This window comes from Molothrus ater, chromosome 3 (assembly GCF_012460135.2).
Source record: "Molothrus ater isolate BHLD 08-10-18 breed brown headed cowbird chromosome 3, BPBGC_Mater_1.1, whole genome shotgun sequence".
Lineage (NCBI taxonomy): Eukaryota > Metazoa > Chordata > Aves > Passeriformes > Icteridae > Molothrus > Molothrus ater.
In genome coordinates this window covers 33,048,581-33,064,204 of record NC_050480.2, presented here as the reverse complement: position 1 = coordinate 33,064,204, position 15,624 = coordinate 33,048,581, and the positions used below count along the sequence as shown (strand labels likewise).

At 37.1% G+C, this 15,624-nt stretch overlaps 1 protein-coding gene across 2 annotated transcripts in view; it reads left to right on the top strand.

Moving 5' to 3' along the window:
• SMYD3 (SET and MYND domain containing 3) overlaps positions 1-15,624 on the top strand; it is a 380,665-nt gene that overhangs the window by 304,950 nt on the left and 60,091 nt on the right. For both annotated transcript variants that reach the window (XM_036379289.1, XM_054514312.1), the window contains 2 exons: positions 1,464-1,566; positions 8,093-8,203. In XM_036379289.1, coding sequence (XP_036235182.1) covers positions 1,464-1,566; positions 8,093-8,203 — 214 coding nt within the window. The remainder of the gene's footprint in view (positions 1-1,463; positions 1,567-8,092; positions 8,204-15,624) is intronic.

Below are 15,624 nucleotides of genomic sequence, written 5' to 3'. Positions count from 1 at the left end.
TTGTTACAGCAAAACAGCTGGAAAAATTGAGAACTTTAAATCTGTTGTTTACAAGTCCTGGCCAAATGTCCTCCCAGATGAGTTCATATTCTTCCAGAGGAAATTGTCATCAAACCCACTAGTGTCTTCATGAGACGAGATTTAATTAAAAGTTCTTTATTAAGCCTTATTAAGAGGTTGTATATTGTTGTATGGCTTGATAGCTTCAGCATCACAAAATATTTTGAAATAGGTAAAATCCTATGGTCCTGCTGTGCGTCACATTGTGAGCAGCTTTGAGAGTGTGCCCAGTGATCTCACAGTAAGTGTAATGGACACTCTCCCAGTGGGTTCTTGAAGAGATTAATCACAGATATTTTATTAGGCCAGAAGGGATACCAAAAGAGTCAGACCCCTGCTGATACCTCCTGTAAGAGTCAAAAAACTAAATAAACATGGTTTGGTGCAGGGCTCTGACCCTTGGCAACATCCTCTATTTTACCACCATCAGCTGGGATTTTGAGTAGCTGAATCAGACAAGGACAAGGACAGAATATAAATGCAGCTAGGAGCTGGATAAGCCAAAAATTCTTCTTCCATCCTGATAATGCCAGAATTATTCTTTCAATGGGTCATTCCCACAGGGAAAAAACCATCAACCCTATTTCTGCTGCAGCAAAAATATTTGCCAGGCAAAGTCAGTTCTTTCTCAGCTAAGGAAACTCGTGATTCAGAAGTGTATAGGAGATGTTGTTAGCAGCCTCCTTCAGAGAGAGGGAAGGGTGTGCTTGTGCAGTGTTTATGTCTCTTGAGGGTGCCAGCAGCTCCCTAATGAGCTGTGCTGCCCCAGCTGTCACATGCCACAAGAACAGAGGCTGGGCCAAAATATGCATGAAAACAGAGCCAATGGCCATGTTTCTTCTTTCAACTCTATACACCAACTTCTTTGGCTTTGGGACATAGTATACTCCATTTTCTCCTGACAGGAAATACATGTTGATTGCTGGCCCCTTTGAGCTGTGCTTGCAATGACAGTCAGGTAATGGATAAGGTTAGTGCCCTGAAACTGAGCAGAAGCAGCAGAAATAGAACTCAGTCCCTCTTGCCGAGGGAAGTACTGTCAAGGTAACAAGGGAAGTGCCAAGGTAACAAGGTCACCTTGTTCCCCCCTTGCCCAGTCCCCTGGATCAGGACTCCAGGAGAGGCACTGGGAGGCCATTGCCTTCCTCCTGCCCTGAATTCCCCAAAGCAGAAACATTTGAAGAGATCCTGGCACGGCTCCTATTACCAAGGAATATAAATCTTCTAAGCATTCATTTTCCTCCCCTAACCAGGAGCAGCTGATTTAACAGGGAATTTCTTTGTTTCGTGATTCAATTGCTTGATACTTCAGATATAATCATGTTAGCTACTTTCAAATTATTAAAGGGAAATGGCAGTGGAGAGTCCTCTGTTAAGTTTTTTTTCTTTCTTTACCCTCACAGCATGTCTTTACTGAACCACAGCTGTGACCCAAACTGCGTGATCGTTTTTGAAGGATACCAGCTTTTACTTCACTCTGTCCGAGAGATCCAGATTGGTGAAGAGGTAATTAACTTGTCCTCCCTTCCATCACAGACACCTGCAACAATGACATCTCCCTAAATAAATTCCAGACTGCTGGGCCACCAGCTTAATATTTTGATGATATATTGATGCCACTTTCTAGCACATAGCTATCAGGAGGAAAATGATAAATAGAATCATCTCTTCACACTGCCTGGGCCCCATAATCATTACTTCTCATAAATCACGAGCAGTCTTGATAAATTCCTGTTCCTCCTTTCCTCCTCTAGGCACTTCATTTTGTTTGTATTTGAGTGTCTTTACCCTGATGGGAACACTTACAGTATTTCTGAGTGGAATGCAGTGTTTCTTAAGTCATAGCAACTATAGCATTTGTCAGGCGGCAACCATGCAGTTGTAGTAAACCTTTCATTGACAGTGAAAGCAACAAAACAAGGTTTGTTTGCTTGTCCATTTCACTAGGAAAGACTTCAAAATATCCTTTTCAAGAGATTTGTGATTTGATCTAAAGTATTCTCTACTTTTTTGTAAATAGCACTTGTATTAATTTGAAAATAAGCATTTGTGGATAGAAATCAAAAAAAAAAGTTTTGTAGCAATGCAGTACTGAATTTGCTTAATTCAGTAAGACCTGAAAAGTGTGCATATATGTAATTTCAGATGCATCAATGACCCACACAGTCCTAGCTGTTGGTCATTTCAAAATCATAACCTAATGCAAATATGATTCACACCTGTTCTTAAAACTCTGTGAATATGAAGACCACACTTATTTTGATTTAGACACGGTATTTATTTACGTGCCCATGAAGTTTTTTCTTTTTTAATGTATTCTTTCTCAAAGATAGTAGGGCATCAAAGTAAGTAAATGGTTGAAAATTTTTTTAGGCCATCAAAATAAGTAAGTGGTAGAATATTTTTTTCAGTGAAACTTTGTTAAGAAGCAACAGAAATGTTTTTGCATGCTTACGTTTTTGCCAAGAGAAATCTTTCAGGATGAAATACATGTTCGTGGTGCTATTAATTATTGACATTTTTCAGTTCAGCATTCTTGTTTAAGTGTTGTTATAGACACCTTCCTCCTATTTTATCCATAAACCATAACTTCCCTTATGGCTTCCCAGTTCACTAAGATGGGTTGCTTATTTAAAAATACAGTAGATTTTAATGAATTACCAGGAAGAAATTGGGTTTAAGGCTTAAGAGACAAAGTAAAGTAAAGTCAGTACAAGGTTAGATCTGATATGGGAAGAGGAAACGAAATAAAATTTTTGTGAGAGTATGTACAAGTCAGTAGTTCAATATTATTGTCACTACCTATTTACTTTTCCTTATACATAACTTCTACCTCTTTTAATTTTGTGTTCTGCATGTTGACCTTGATGCAACTTTCCACACTGCCTTTCTGCTTGCCTGCAGCAGGGTGAGCTCAGTTTAAGTGATAGCCAGGTAATGAATTTACAAACATATGTATGTGAAACTGTATCATCTGTTGTGAGCTGAGTTTTAACTTATATTACTGATGTCATGATCTGAGCTAATGAAGATACATGTCAGGGAGGAAACTGATTGGGTTTCCGTAATAAATCGGGTGCTCTGAAATGGTAAGATGAACATTATTTCAAGTCATGAAGCAACAAGAAAATTATGATTTCTAGTGATTATAATCACTAGAAATTTTCTCTTATCCTGTTCAAACTTACACTAGATGCAGACAGAATGAGATCCTCTATAAAATAATTAATAGAAATTAAACACTAAGATTTATCAGAAATAAGAAGCTAAGTAGCAAGTCAAGCTCAGATTAGTAGAAGAGGACTATTCCATCCATACAGGAACATATTTTAGCACTTTCTGTCAGAGCACACTGCAGCAGTTTACTCACGCTAAGGAGTTTTTGACCACCTCTAATTGCAGGGAAAACAGAGACCTAGGGAGCTGAGACAACTGGCCATTGTCATCTCAGCATTCTGAACTTTGCTTCCAGAATCTCAGAACTAATTATAACCCCTTTTTGCTCCTCCAGATAATTACAGAATTTCAGAATGTTTAGAGTTGGAAGGGACCTCAGAGATCATCTGGTCCCTTGCTGTGGGCAGAGACACTTTCACTAGACCAGGTTGCTCGCAGATCCATCCAACCCAGCCTTGAACTCTACAAGGGAAGGAGCCCCACAACTTCTCTGTGCTGTTGACTATTACAGTTAGATGATGTTAATTTGACAGCATACAAAGATTTCCTTTACTTGCAGCTCTTCTCAAAAATGAAATTTAATTGCTGCAAAGGAAGGTGAGATATGGGGAAGGATTATTAAAAAGCAAAAATTATTTGTCTAGAGATCATGAGGGCTCCTTTGCTGGGAAAGTAGCCTATCACCTAGTTTTGTCAAAAAGACAAGCAGCCTACTCTTAAGAGGTCTTAATCATTTCCCTACCCTTAAGTAACCACTTCAAACAGCATCAAGATGTGTGCTATAATTTCAATTGACTTTTTGTTAGTTGCTGAGTCTACCTGGTGTTTTGCAGGCAGGCATGAGATGATTTCTCCTCCTCTCCAATCAGAGAAGTTGTATGGCTTCAAATCAATTACTCTTGCTGGGAGACAGAATGGATTAGCTGAGGTGCAGTTCTGCTCCAAAATGGGTTCTTTGCTTCTCACCAGCCTCAGAGTTCAGTTACACCAAATTTGTATCTTTCTTCATAATATCATATAACTGACGGTACCTTAAGAGCAACATTTTTTTTAATACTGAAAATAAATAATGATTTCAGATGATGAGCAAATAAATCTATTTTCATCATAGATTTCAACCAAGTTATATAGTGTTTTTGTTACTGTAATTCTGTGAGAAGTTTTGTATCTGTGTATGCTTGACACATTACATTTTTTCCCATTTAAGCTTTTAGAAACAAATTTTTCCTTGAGTTAGGAGTTTTGCTGATTTTGTGCCACTGCAGAAGGCCTTTTGATCTTATATGCCAAAACAGAAAGAGTGCAGACTGTTAAGCAGTTCTGTAACTCTGTCTCAGGAACAGATTTCTGTATACAACCCTCCCTAAGATTCTGACACCCATGATTGCAAAACCAAGAAGATTCCCTTTTTTTTTTCCCTGCCACTAGCATTGAAATACTTGATTTTAAATTTTTACAGAATTTTCTGTCTAGAAATTTTGTGGCTTATATTCTGTTACAAAACAAACAACAAAAAAAACCCCACAAACCAAAAAAACCAAAAACCCAACAACAACAAAACCCCATATAAATTAAGTCCACTGCATCATGGCAGTACTGGAAAATTGTGTCTACCTCAGCTGGAAGATGAGGAACATGAGAAACCAACCACCATATCCATGATTAAAGAATTTCTGTGTCAGAGCCAGAAGCAGGGCTCAGACAGTGCTGTATTTCTAAGGAGAGAGTCTTAAGAGTCAATAAGTCACATGGCTGTTAAATAATTCCTTGCCTTCATAAATGTTTTTAATATATGTTCTCCAATTTGGGGGGAAAAGATTTATTGCATTCTTTATAAACGATGCAATAAAGAGGCAAGCTTTGGTCAGTTCAAGAAATGTTTTAATTAGTAGCATACATCCCACATGCATATACCATTAAGACAGCCTTTGATAAATGGGCATATTTTCTAAATATGTACAAGTTAAATGATCCTTGCATCTAATGAAGTGATCCAAAATTAAAGCAAGGACAGAAGAGAGACTTGAATACAGAAATTTTGTTTTTAAACAACTGAATTATTAGTATAGGCTCAGTCACTGTTAGGTTGATCATGTTTCTAAATATTCTAGTTACATTTTGCCACTCAGTCTGCCAGCTATGAACATTTTTTCCCTAATGGATTTCTCCTGGCAGGGCTGGGAATTTGAACTTGGGCAGGAGAGACCCTAAGTTGTTAAAATGCTAAAAGGAGAGATAAATGTGATGAAGCTTCTTCTCCTCTTTCTGCCCAGTCATATGTTTTAATCCAGAGCATGTTGGTACCTGACTTTTCATATCCAAAACTGTTTGGCAACCTCTGAAAAAGAAATGTTTTTTTTTTAAACTTCTTCCTACCCCCAAGGTTTCTGGAACATAAATGAAAAAAGGGGGGTGGGGGGATGGAAACCAAAAATATAAAGAGCAAAAGGGATGAAGCCTGTAGGCTGGATAGGTGAGGTTTATTTGATGTTGGCTCTCTGTTTATTTTGCAGTATTATAACTAAACCCTGCCTAATGATGGTTTCATTACTAATGACAGGGTTTAAACCATTGTCTTAAATATTCTGGCAAAGAGTAGACTAATTTCACATTATTTTTTCCAGAAGATTCCTACTGTCTTGCACTGTGTCTGAACTTGGTTAAATCCTTTTTACTGTTGGATGCTACCTGAACCTAAAGCCCAGTAGGACATGAGTCAAAACCAGAGATGTTTATACAGAGGAAAAGAGACAAGGACCAGCCAGTGTGTGAAATGATTTTGACAGAAAACACTTGTGAGTTGCAAGGAGACATGAAGATTGGGAGGCTTTTGATGGAGAGGGAAATTGGGTTTTGAATGTCTGAAGGATGAGGTTAGGACTGCAGCTTGGATGGAAAATGCTTTGTGGGAAGGAAGGGAGACAGATCTTTCTTACCGCACCAAGGGGGATGCAGATTAGGACCAGCTGTGGAAAGAAGTGAGGACAAAGTTGCTGGGGTCACTGAAGATGAGAAATCAGAGTAGGGCAATAAGGACTGTTACTTGGGAAATCAAGTGAACACAGTGGGCAAAGGTGTGAGATAAGGCTAAAGGACAGATCTCAGGCTGGCACAAGGAAGAAATCATCCCATTGTATCAAAAGTGGCTATGCAAGGAGCTAGAATTTATGGCTAGAAAACAGGTTTAGGCAATCAGGTGTTGAGAATACAACAGGAAAATGATACTCATGTTGAGGAGTAGAGAAGAGAAAGAATAAGAGGGACATTGGAGATAATGGGGCAGAAGAGACAAAGCTTGGAAGAAAATGATGGAAAATAAATAAGCAGCACAATTTTCATCCACTCACTGCAGAAAGATCAGAGGGAAGCCTAGGGCTCCATTGTAAAATATTAGTACAGACTGTTCTGCTGTGAGCCAGTAGTGGTGAAACGAATCCTCTCTTGGCTCAGACATGCACAAGCTGGGACAGAACAGCATTATCTAGAATTCTAAACCTAACAAAGTTCTCACACTTGCTAACTTTTGATTAATTGTGGAATTTTAATTTGTCTCTTTCATTAATTATACTATTAATCTTCAATTATGAGGCCGTATTTATTTTAAATGCTTGACTTTGCCATCTCAGTAGACTTCTTTTAACACAGTTCTCCTTCAATATGTAATCAAATTACACTGTAATAATAAATGAAAAAAATGCAGGCATTGTTTCAGTTGCTTGTTAATTGCTCATTCAATTAGAAAGCTCACTAATTTGCAAAAATGCAGGTTCTGACAATGGATTTCATGGTCATTACTAAAATTGGTCAGGTTTTCCTGTAATTTCTTTGAATGGACTCTCATGATTTAACTGAAAACCATGTGAAAATTCTCCCAATTAGTTGAAGTGTCTAGGCTCAGGATGAAATAATGTGACCTGATTTTTTTTCAGCTCTGACCCCCTCTGGAGTGTTTCAAAGTGTGTTGGGCGTATAGTGTAATCACTGAATAACATGTGACTGTATACTGGTCTGAACTGCGCTGTTTTTTTTAATTATATCCTTTTCTTTATCATTAGTTTGTGCCTGTGGAGCACTTTAAACATTTCAAGAACTCTACAAATGGTTAGTCCTGTAAAATTCTTTCTGGCAGGCATTAAAGTGAACAAACTACAGACTTCTCTGTAGCTCATTGGAATTCACTCTGTACAGTGTAAGAAGTTGAAAAATGGCACAAATTTAGGCACAAATTTTCTTTTATCATTTTAATAAATCTTCTTGTCAGTAGTTTCAACAACTTAGATTGCAATGCTTTTGTGCTTCCTTGGTCACAAGGGAAACATCACAGATACACTGAAAATGGGTATGGCATAAGAGGAATTCTCCGCAGGCTTAAACATATATTTGCAAGAAAGTAGGGGCTTCCCTGAGAAAAAAAAAAAAATTGGAGATAGTTGGATATTGTATAACACTAGTGGTAAATTACTCTTAAGCTCTGGAGCTGGACAGAAAATGAGATTTCATGCACAAGGGATTCAGAAGCTTTATGCATAGCTTCTTTACTATCTTTTCTTACTCTCCTTTCTTTTCTTTTTCTTACAAATAAGGATTAAAAGTTGAAATAGTGATAATTATGGGTGGAATTAATAATTTCAAACAATATTGATCTTGAAATGTGAAAAAGTGTTCTTCCATGGAAATTATTTTGCTCTTTTTCTCACCTTCTGTTGAAGTAGTCAATTTCTTCTAAAAAATAATTTATTAGCTTTTTGTTTTATACTGGGAAAATGTTATATGCAAAAGATGTTGCCTCTGCTAATACATGCACAGAATATGGACTTTTTGTAAAATATACCAACTCTTTTTTTTTTATGTACAGCTCACCATCAGCTATGTTGAATCACTGGTGCCTACCAGGGAGCGCCAGAAGCAGCTGATGCGCCAGTATTGCTTCGAATGTGATTGTCCACTCTGCCAGAACAAAGAGAAGGTAGGCTGGGAGAAGAAATTCCTTACTAGTGAAACAGAATTTTTTAAGGCCTGTCAGCAGCTTTCCTTCCTTATTGTAATACTTATCTTTTGCTACTAATTGAATGGCCAGAAGAGGGGAGAAAATTGCCTCTGCCCTCACTGCGGTTTTTGTTGCTGTGAAAGACAACTCTGAATGAAAGAAAAGCAGAAAATGTTGGCATTTTCCTATTCAAAAGAGTAATCTTGGAACTTCAACTGAAGCCACTTGTCTGATATTACAGGAAGGTTGTGTTTATCCTCAAAATAATGTTGAAATAATTTTGCCAAACATCTGCATCAGTAATTTTCAAGAACTATCAAGCTTGTTCAGCAGTTGTTAGAGAGAATGGTGAACATCCTTGGGTGACTTTGTACTTTTTTTGCTCACTTTCATCCCAAGTTCTTGGAGTAGCAGGTCAGTGGTTGTAGCAGATAAACTTTTGTTGAGTGTGATCTCTTACTAGGGTTCAGCCTAGCCTCATTTGATTATATTCTGGTTTTTTTCATATTTATACAACCTTGGCACACTAAATTTGCCTCAGAGCCTGATGAGAGATTAAATGGAATAGGCAAAATGAGGCTGGCTTTATAGCAGCTTTTATGCACTTAGCCTCTCTTGTTATATGTACAGTTGCTCTTATTTTCACAAATGCTTGTTTGGAGTGAGTCACCTGCCATAGCTAAATGTGTTCCTGTAAGATTAGAAATAGTAAAAAGGTATTGATGAAAATGTAATTCCAAAGAGCATAATATGATTCATGAAATAATAGCTGCACAGAAAAACAAAAACAAAAACAGAAAAAGAAACCCCCAAAGTTTAAACTACAACATATGCTTTGATTCATCGGTAGGCAGTTCAAAAAAGAGAACACAGAAAATTTCAGGCTTATGACATAATGCTAAATTACTTCCTGTCTGTGTTTGCATTCTGTGCCTAATAAAAGCTTCTGCAATTCTACTCAGAGGCAGTGAAGTGAAGACCTCTTTTTATCTTTCTTTTAAAGATGGTCACTCAAGTGCCATGAAATCTTTGATTAGTTTTAGGTAAATGGCATCTTCACAGATGCAATGATGATTAAGAAAAATAAGCAGGCTAAAGAGTCTTCAAGGATCACTTAACAGTTTGTGAAAGGGTAGGCAAGTGGTATAAAGACCATTCAGCATGTGGAATGTTTTAGGAAATAATATCTCCAGGCTGGTGTATATGTCATGTAAGAATCAACATATAACATCAAAAATACTGTAGTGAAATTATATGTGCATATATTAATGAAAGCAATACTCTCATACATAGGTTAAAATTATTAGTGATTTTTTTTAATATTATTTTCATTTGTGTTCATAGCCTATAGATCTTTGTTTTGCTCTCACAAAATTTCCCTGGGAATGATACTGTGAAATGTTTGGAAAGCTCTTTGTGACTGAATTCTGGAATCCTGTGCTTGTTGATTGTTACCATGTTAAGAGGTCTGTGAAGGTCTAGAAGCATCATGGCAGCTTGGTCTGTTAATGTCTATGAAGAGGACATCTTTATCCTCAGCTTCACTTTTGGGTGACTAAATGTTATCTGCAGCAGACCTCATAGTATTGTGTTTCGTTCCTCTGTGACGACTGAATTTGTAAAATCTCTACATGACTAGCTTGATTTGGGTTTCTTTTCCATTTATCTTAGTCACTGCTAGTAAGCTGGGAGTCATGTAACATTGCAGATACAGCAGGAGATAATATTTTTGGTAATTCTGGGGTTTTAAACTACAAAATGTCTAGATTTCGATGCTTAAAGTTGATAAAATCATTCAAAACATCCCTGCTGAAATATCCCTAATACTGAGACAAATTTCCAAGTTATCTTAGAAAATTTTTAAAAAGCAAAATCTTTCTGAATAGAATAGGCAACAGCTTTAACTTTGGATCATCAAGAGTGGCAGAATCAATATTGTGAACCAATATAGTCAGCTAAAAGTAAATTCCCATATTGCAACATTGCTTTGCAGAAAAAAAAAAGATAGTTTAGTCAACAGCAATTCATCTCATGTATCTTTCTTCTAGGTAAAAATGCAAATTCCAGAAATGCTTTATCCATTCAAGCAAGTTCTTGTGTGTTGGGGAATTTTTTTCAGTTGCAGTCATCTCATACAAAAAGCTAGAACCCTTTTTGAAATCAAATTTATAGATACTTACACGAATACTTATAGAGCTTGTGTTACTCCAGTCTTGCTGAGTGTGCTTGTGAGCTGCTGAACACATACTAGGTACTAGTGAAAGCTCTCAAGATGCACACATCAATTTATAGTAAAGTTTTAAGTCAAGTGATTGGCACTGTAGCTTTTATTCTACATCTTTTGTGATGTTTTAAAAGTGATCCTGCAAATCCCCTGGGAAATATGTTACAAGTTTATATGAAGAGCCCATAAACCTTATGTTTATTTGTACTTAGTTACATGCATCCTTATTTATTCATATTTATAAAAACACTTGGCAAGATAATTATCAATGAAATTTATGTTTCCTGTTGTATTTTTAAAGGCTTGCTCATTTAGTGTTAAATGCCTGAGTGAAAAAGGAAGATGGTATCAACTTTCTGTTCTCAAGTCAGCTACTGACTGCTAGTGACCTTGGGAAATTTGTTTTATTCAAGACCAACTTTTGTGTTTTCTAAGATCCAACCCTTATTTTTCATAACTGCTTGGAAGCCACCATTTCAATTGGAGCTCACCAGGTTTTTGACTAGAAAACAGATCAGACTGTTTTGGGGATAATTTTTGTGAATGTTCTGTGGAACTGTGGTTTGTTCAGTCTCTAAAAATGCAGTGAGAAGAATAATTTATACGTAATTTATACTTCTGCTGAGTTTTCTGGTGCCCAAAGGATAATGAAGAAAGGTGCTGTATTTTCTAAGGTATTTTAGCTTTATATGATGGATTTTTTAAAATGAGAATAATTCCTTGAAGCAGAATGGTTTGGGGTTTGTGTGCTTTCTGCCTCCCTCATACCAAGAGCAAAGACAAGCAGTTCATTCATACTGTCTTCTGTAGAAATCCATGAAATTTGGAATGGATAAAAGAGGTTAAAGGAATGCCTTGAAGTAAATTGCCCACTCTTTAGACAGATAAAATTTGATGAGAAAAATTATGCTGCTCCATGAAATATATATAAACACAAAATCAAGACTGACACAGTTACACTTCTGTGCTAGCTGACATGGATAACCAGAGTGCAGTTACAACACTGCCTAGATGTACACAGTTCCCTTGCACAATTGTCAGGATTTGAGACTCTAATATCTCAGATATCTGAGATAGACAAAGGCTACATTTTCAATGTCATGAAAGAGGCTGCAGCCCAACCACACGGACCCTTGCTGAAGGCAAAGTTACTGAAGTTTAGCATCAACTGATGCACACTGGCACTCACCAGACCAAGGGAAGGGTTCCATGGTTGAGCAGTCACAGTGCACTGCATGCAAAACCAGAGGGAAAATGACCGGTTCCTCACTGGTCACTGCTGGTGAAAGGACTCCAAAGTGAATCCTTGCTATACAGTAGTAGTTCTTTATCTTCCTCTCCAGCTGTGAGCGCAGCCACAGAATAATCTAGGTGCATAGCTGCTATCAAGGATGAGAAAACACAGAAGCAAACAGTGGCAGTAGCTGAGCTGGGAATCTTAAATAATTTTTGTGCCTGAGCCTCAATGTGAGCTGCATTTTAATTCTAAGGACGTACTATAATGCTGGCCAGTGTCTTTTAGCAGCAGCTGGTCAAGCAGCCTGGTAAGTACAAATACACCACTGTAAGCTGGTTAAGATAAGATTGAGGTGAATGTTTTGGTGGTTCAATTCCCGAGTAATTAAATGGCACTAACTACAAATCTAAACAAGACTTTTGTCCAAAGCTAGAAAAAACAAATCAGGAACTAGAAGAGGGGTAAAAACCATATCTTCGTAAAAGTCACTCATAGAATACGTCCTATCTGTCAATACTTTAAGTTATAGCTACTGTATTGTCTTCAGTTCATTGTATCTTTGACAGCTTTACACATTATTCTTTGCTCCATTTTAAGATCAATCTCGACTGTAATTCAGGAATGTGTGCCAAACTGAACTCTTGGCAACATATTACTATTCCAGCACATAAAAGCCCCTTCCATTAATTATAATTAAAGATGGGTTTACATTGATGACAAACATTTTAAATGAAGAACAGTTTTTTCCACAGTCATGAGCCAGAGAATTGTTCACATTGTATATCTTCAGCCAAGGATTTCAGGGACATTTGTGCTTACAGAATGGTTTTGTTATGAGTCGGGTTTCTTTTGTGGAGCCGAGATTTAATATTTTAGTCTAGCTTGGTTTTTGGAAAGCTTTTATTTATTACAAGGTCAAAAGCAATGGACTTGACTCTGAATCATTTTTATATTTGGTCAGTGTTTGAGTTGCCAAAGTTAATAACAACATAATGCCAGTAAGCATGTTATTCCTTTAATCATTTCTTTTGCTTTGAAAAAAGTACTTACTTATATTGCAGCTTGAATTTTGGTAGAGAACATCACAAGTCCATTTCCAACTCAAGGGCTCTCAAAATAAGGTCACCTGAACAGCAACCAAGCTATCAAGCTCTACATAAAAACACCACCTACAATTCTTTACTTGTTATTACATAAATCCACCAGCTCTGTTATAAACCCACACCCCCCCAAAATAAGTTCCTGAACCTGAAATTTTGACATTATTTTTGTAGCAGAGGGAACAACTGTAGTTTAGAACTTCATCAAATGTAAGTAAATTGATCAAATTAGTTGCTGCAGCATATCTGTGGTTGATTTGCCTCACCAGGTTTCCTGAAAGAGACTTGAATATGACCAAAGATACATTATACAACATTTTCACCTTTGATCTTAGTGTTTGTTCTCAGCAATACCTTTGAAGTATATGTGGTTAAATTACATAGACATTGTTGGATGAAGAGTATTATTATTGACTGTTGTTTGTAATTAGGATGTAAAAGCTTCATGCAAAATCACTATACTGGTGTTACTTCAAAAATGTCACCCCTCCCTCAGGGATCATATATTTAGGACACAGGAAACACAAAATTATATGTTAAGAAGTGCCTTTTAAAATTGCTGAATTGTGAAGTTCCATAACTTTGTGTCCCAGTTTTCCTATTACTTATTTATTTTTAGACGTTTACATTCTCACTAAGTTTCCCAAGTACAATATGAAAGATGAGACCTCCAAATTAATTTAAAAGATGAAGCCTGGGAAGCAAGGATTGTTGAAAACATTGTCTTTTTATACAGCCTGCTGAACATAAAACCCTTTGATCAAAGCAAAGACAAAACTAGGAGCATCTGTTTCTCTAGTCATGATTCTAAAAAACTTGCTAAGTACCAATGTAGTACCAAAGTGTGTTAAAAATTATCAGGATTTTGTTGCAATAAAATCCTAATTTAATTAATTTCTTATCAAAATACAGAGATTTCAATAGTTAATAGTTGCAGAAGTTTTTCATTCCTCATATTTTTTACTGTTTTGCCACTAGAATTGCCTTTGAGGCAAACTGCAGGATGATATCAAGCCAGAGATCAGTCATGTTTCACCCACCTACTCTTCCAGCCCAATGTCAATATAACCAGTGCCTACAAAAGTCAGTGGCAGTAATTGGAGCCTGCTGGGACACAATACTGTTTCTCTCCATAGGTGGCTGGCTATTTCTTCCCTCTGGCAAGGCATTTGGTAGTGACATAAACCCTGGATTCATTCCTGAAATCCAGCAGTCAGACTAACACTCTTCTGTTTCTTTCAGAGGATCTTACCCTCTTGGGATGGATTTCCAAACAGCCAAGGACAGAGGGCTTTTATTTTTCTAGTGCCAAAAATAACAGTAAAAAACAAGGCAGCCGCTTATAATTTCTGGGATCTCTTGTTCATTAACAAAGGCATCATGTCTTCAGCTTCTTAGCATTTCTTACATGACTTCTGAGGTTCCTTCCATCTTTCAACATTGTAATTTTTTTTCCTTTAAAGTGCAGTTCCAAAGACAGTGGCAAATGCACTGTGATCATTTTTCCATGACAGCTTGCCTATCGCAGTTGCTTTGGGACTGCCTCAGTGTGCTCTGGTCACCACTTGGCAGCATCCAGCTGGAGCTCACTTGGGTTGTCAAGGTCATGGAAAGATCTGGCTCTTCTTATAAACAGACATGAGTTGAAAGATGTATGTAAACTCTTTGCCTTTTGAGGAGATCCTTAATAGGGCAACCTGTATCAGTTTGGTGCATTGAGCTCATATTTAAAGCAAATATAGAAACTGGGAGTGTGGCACCCTCCTGGGAGTCTGGCTCTCTACTCATCTCAGTGGAGCAGAATCTCTTCCTTTCAGATCCAGCCATCTAATAGGAAACTTAAATCTTCTGGCAGATGTTGTAAGGAGAAACACTTTTTTTACCAAAGGAAGAGGGCATTCTCATCAACTTTTAGACTGTTGCAACTACATTTAAGTGCCTGGATCCTTCTGGATCCATCCTTTCTGGATGTCCAGCTTCCTTGGGAATATTAGAACTAGCTCTTACTGGTAGGATTTCTTTTTTCAGATGTTGTCATTCCTATAGCAGTCACTATTTGGTCTCTGCTGGATGAAAAGCAGAAATAAGAAAAGTCTCACTCTGGTTTAGCAATCTAAAATAAACATAGAATATTCAGAGAGAAAAAGCAGTAATTTAAATATAAGGCTAGATCAGAAAAATCACTTTTCAAACACTTTTCCTGCAATGATTTTGGAGAGACTTTTTTTTCCTAAATATGTATGCAAGCCAGTCATTGCATTTTCTGAATTTGAATCTCTGAATTCTCTTTTGCTGGGGCTCCTACAAAATCTTGCGTGTTTCAGCCTATCAAGGTGGTTTCTAATAACAGTAGTACCTTAGGGAATAATCTTGATTTTGGATGCCTTTTCTTGATCTGTTATCAGTCATTGTTTTCTATTTTGCAGTGTGTTGGATCTTTTAAAATGCCATTAATTAGGTAATTTGATTGAAGTATGATAGGTTTCAATTCTGATCCCATAAGTCATTAAAAAACCAAAAAGGATGTTGCAACTTTAAACTGCAGATTTCTGGACTGAATGAGTTTCCATTTTCTGGATACAAAAATCTCTCTGGTTGAAGGTTATCCCTTCTGGACAAAATAATATCTACATCAGAGCCAGAATGACGTTTTCTCCTAGCTGTTAGAGCAGACCCTATGGGGTAAGGGAACCCCACAACTCTCTTAGTGCTTCAGGCAATGGGTGAGATTCAGGTGAGTCCAGGATGTGCACTGTATCTTTCTTCTAGATTCCTGTTCCAAATCAAGTAAAAATAGGAGCTTGGATCTTCTTTCTTTCTAGGTGAGTATTTTAATGAG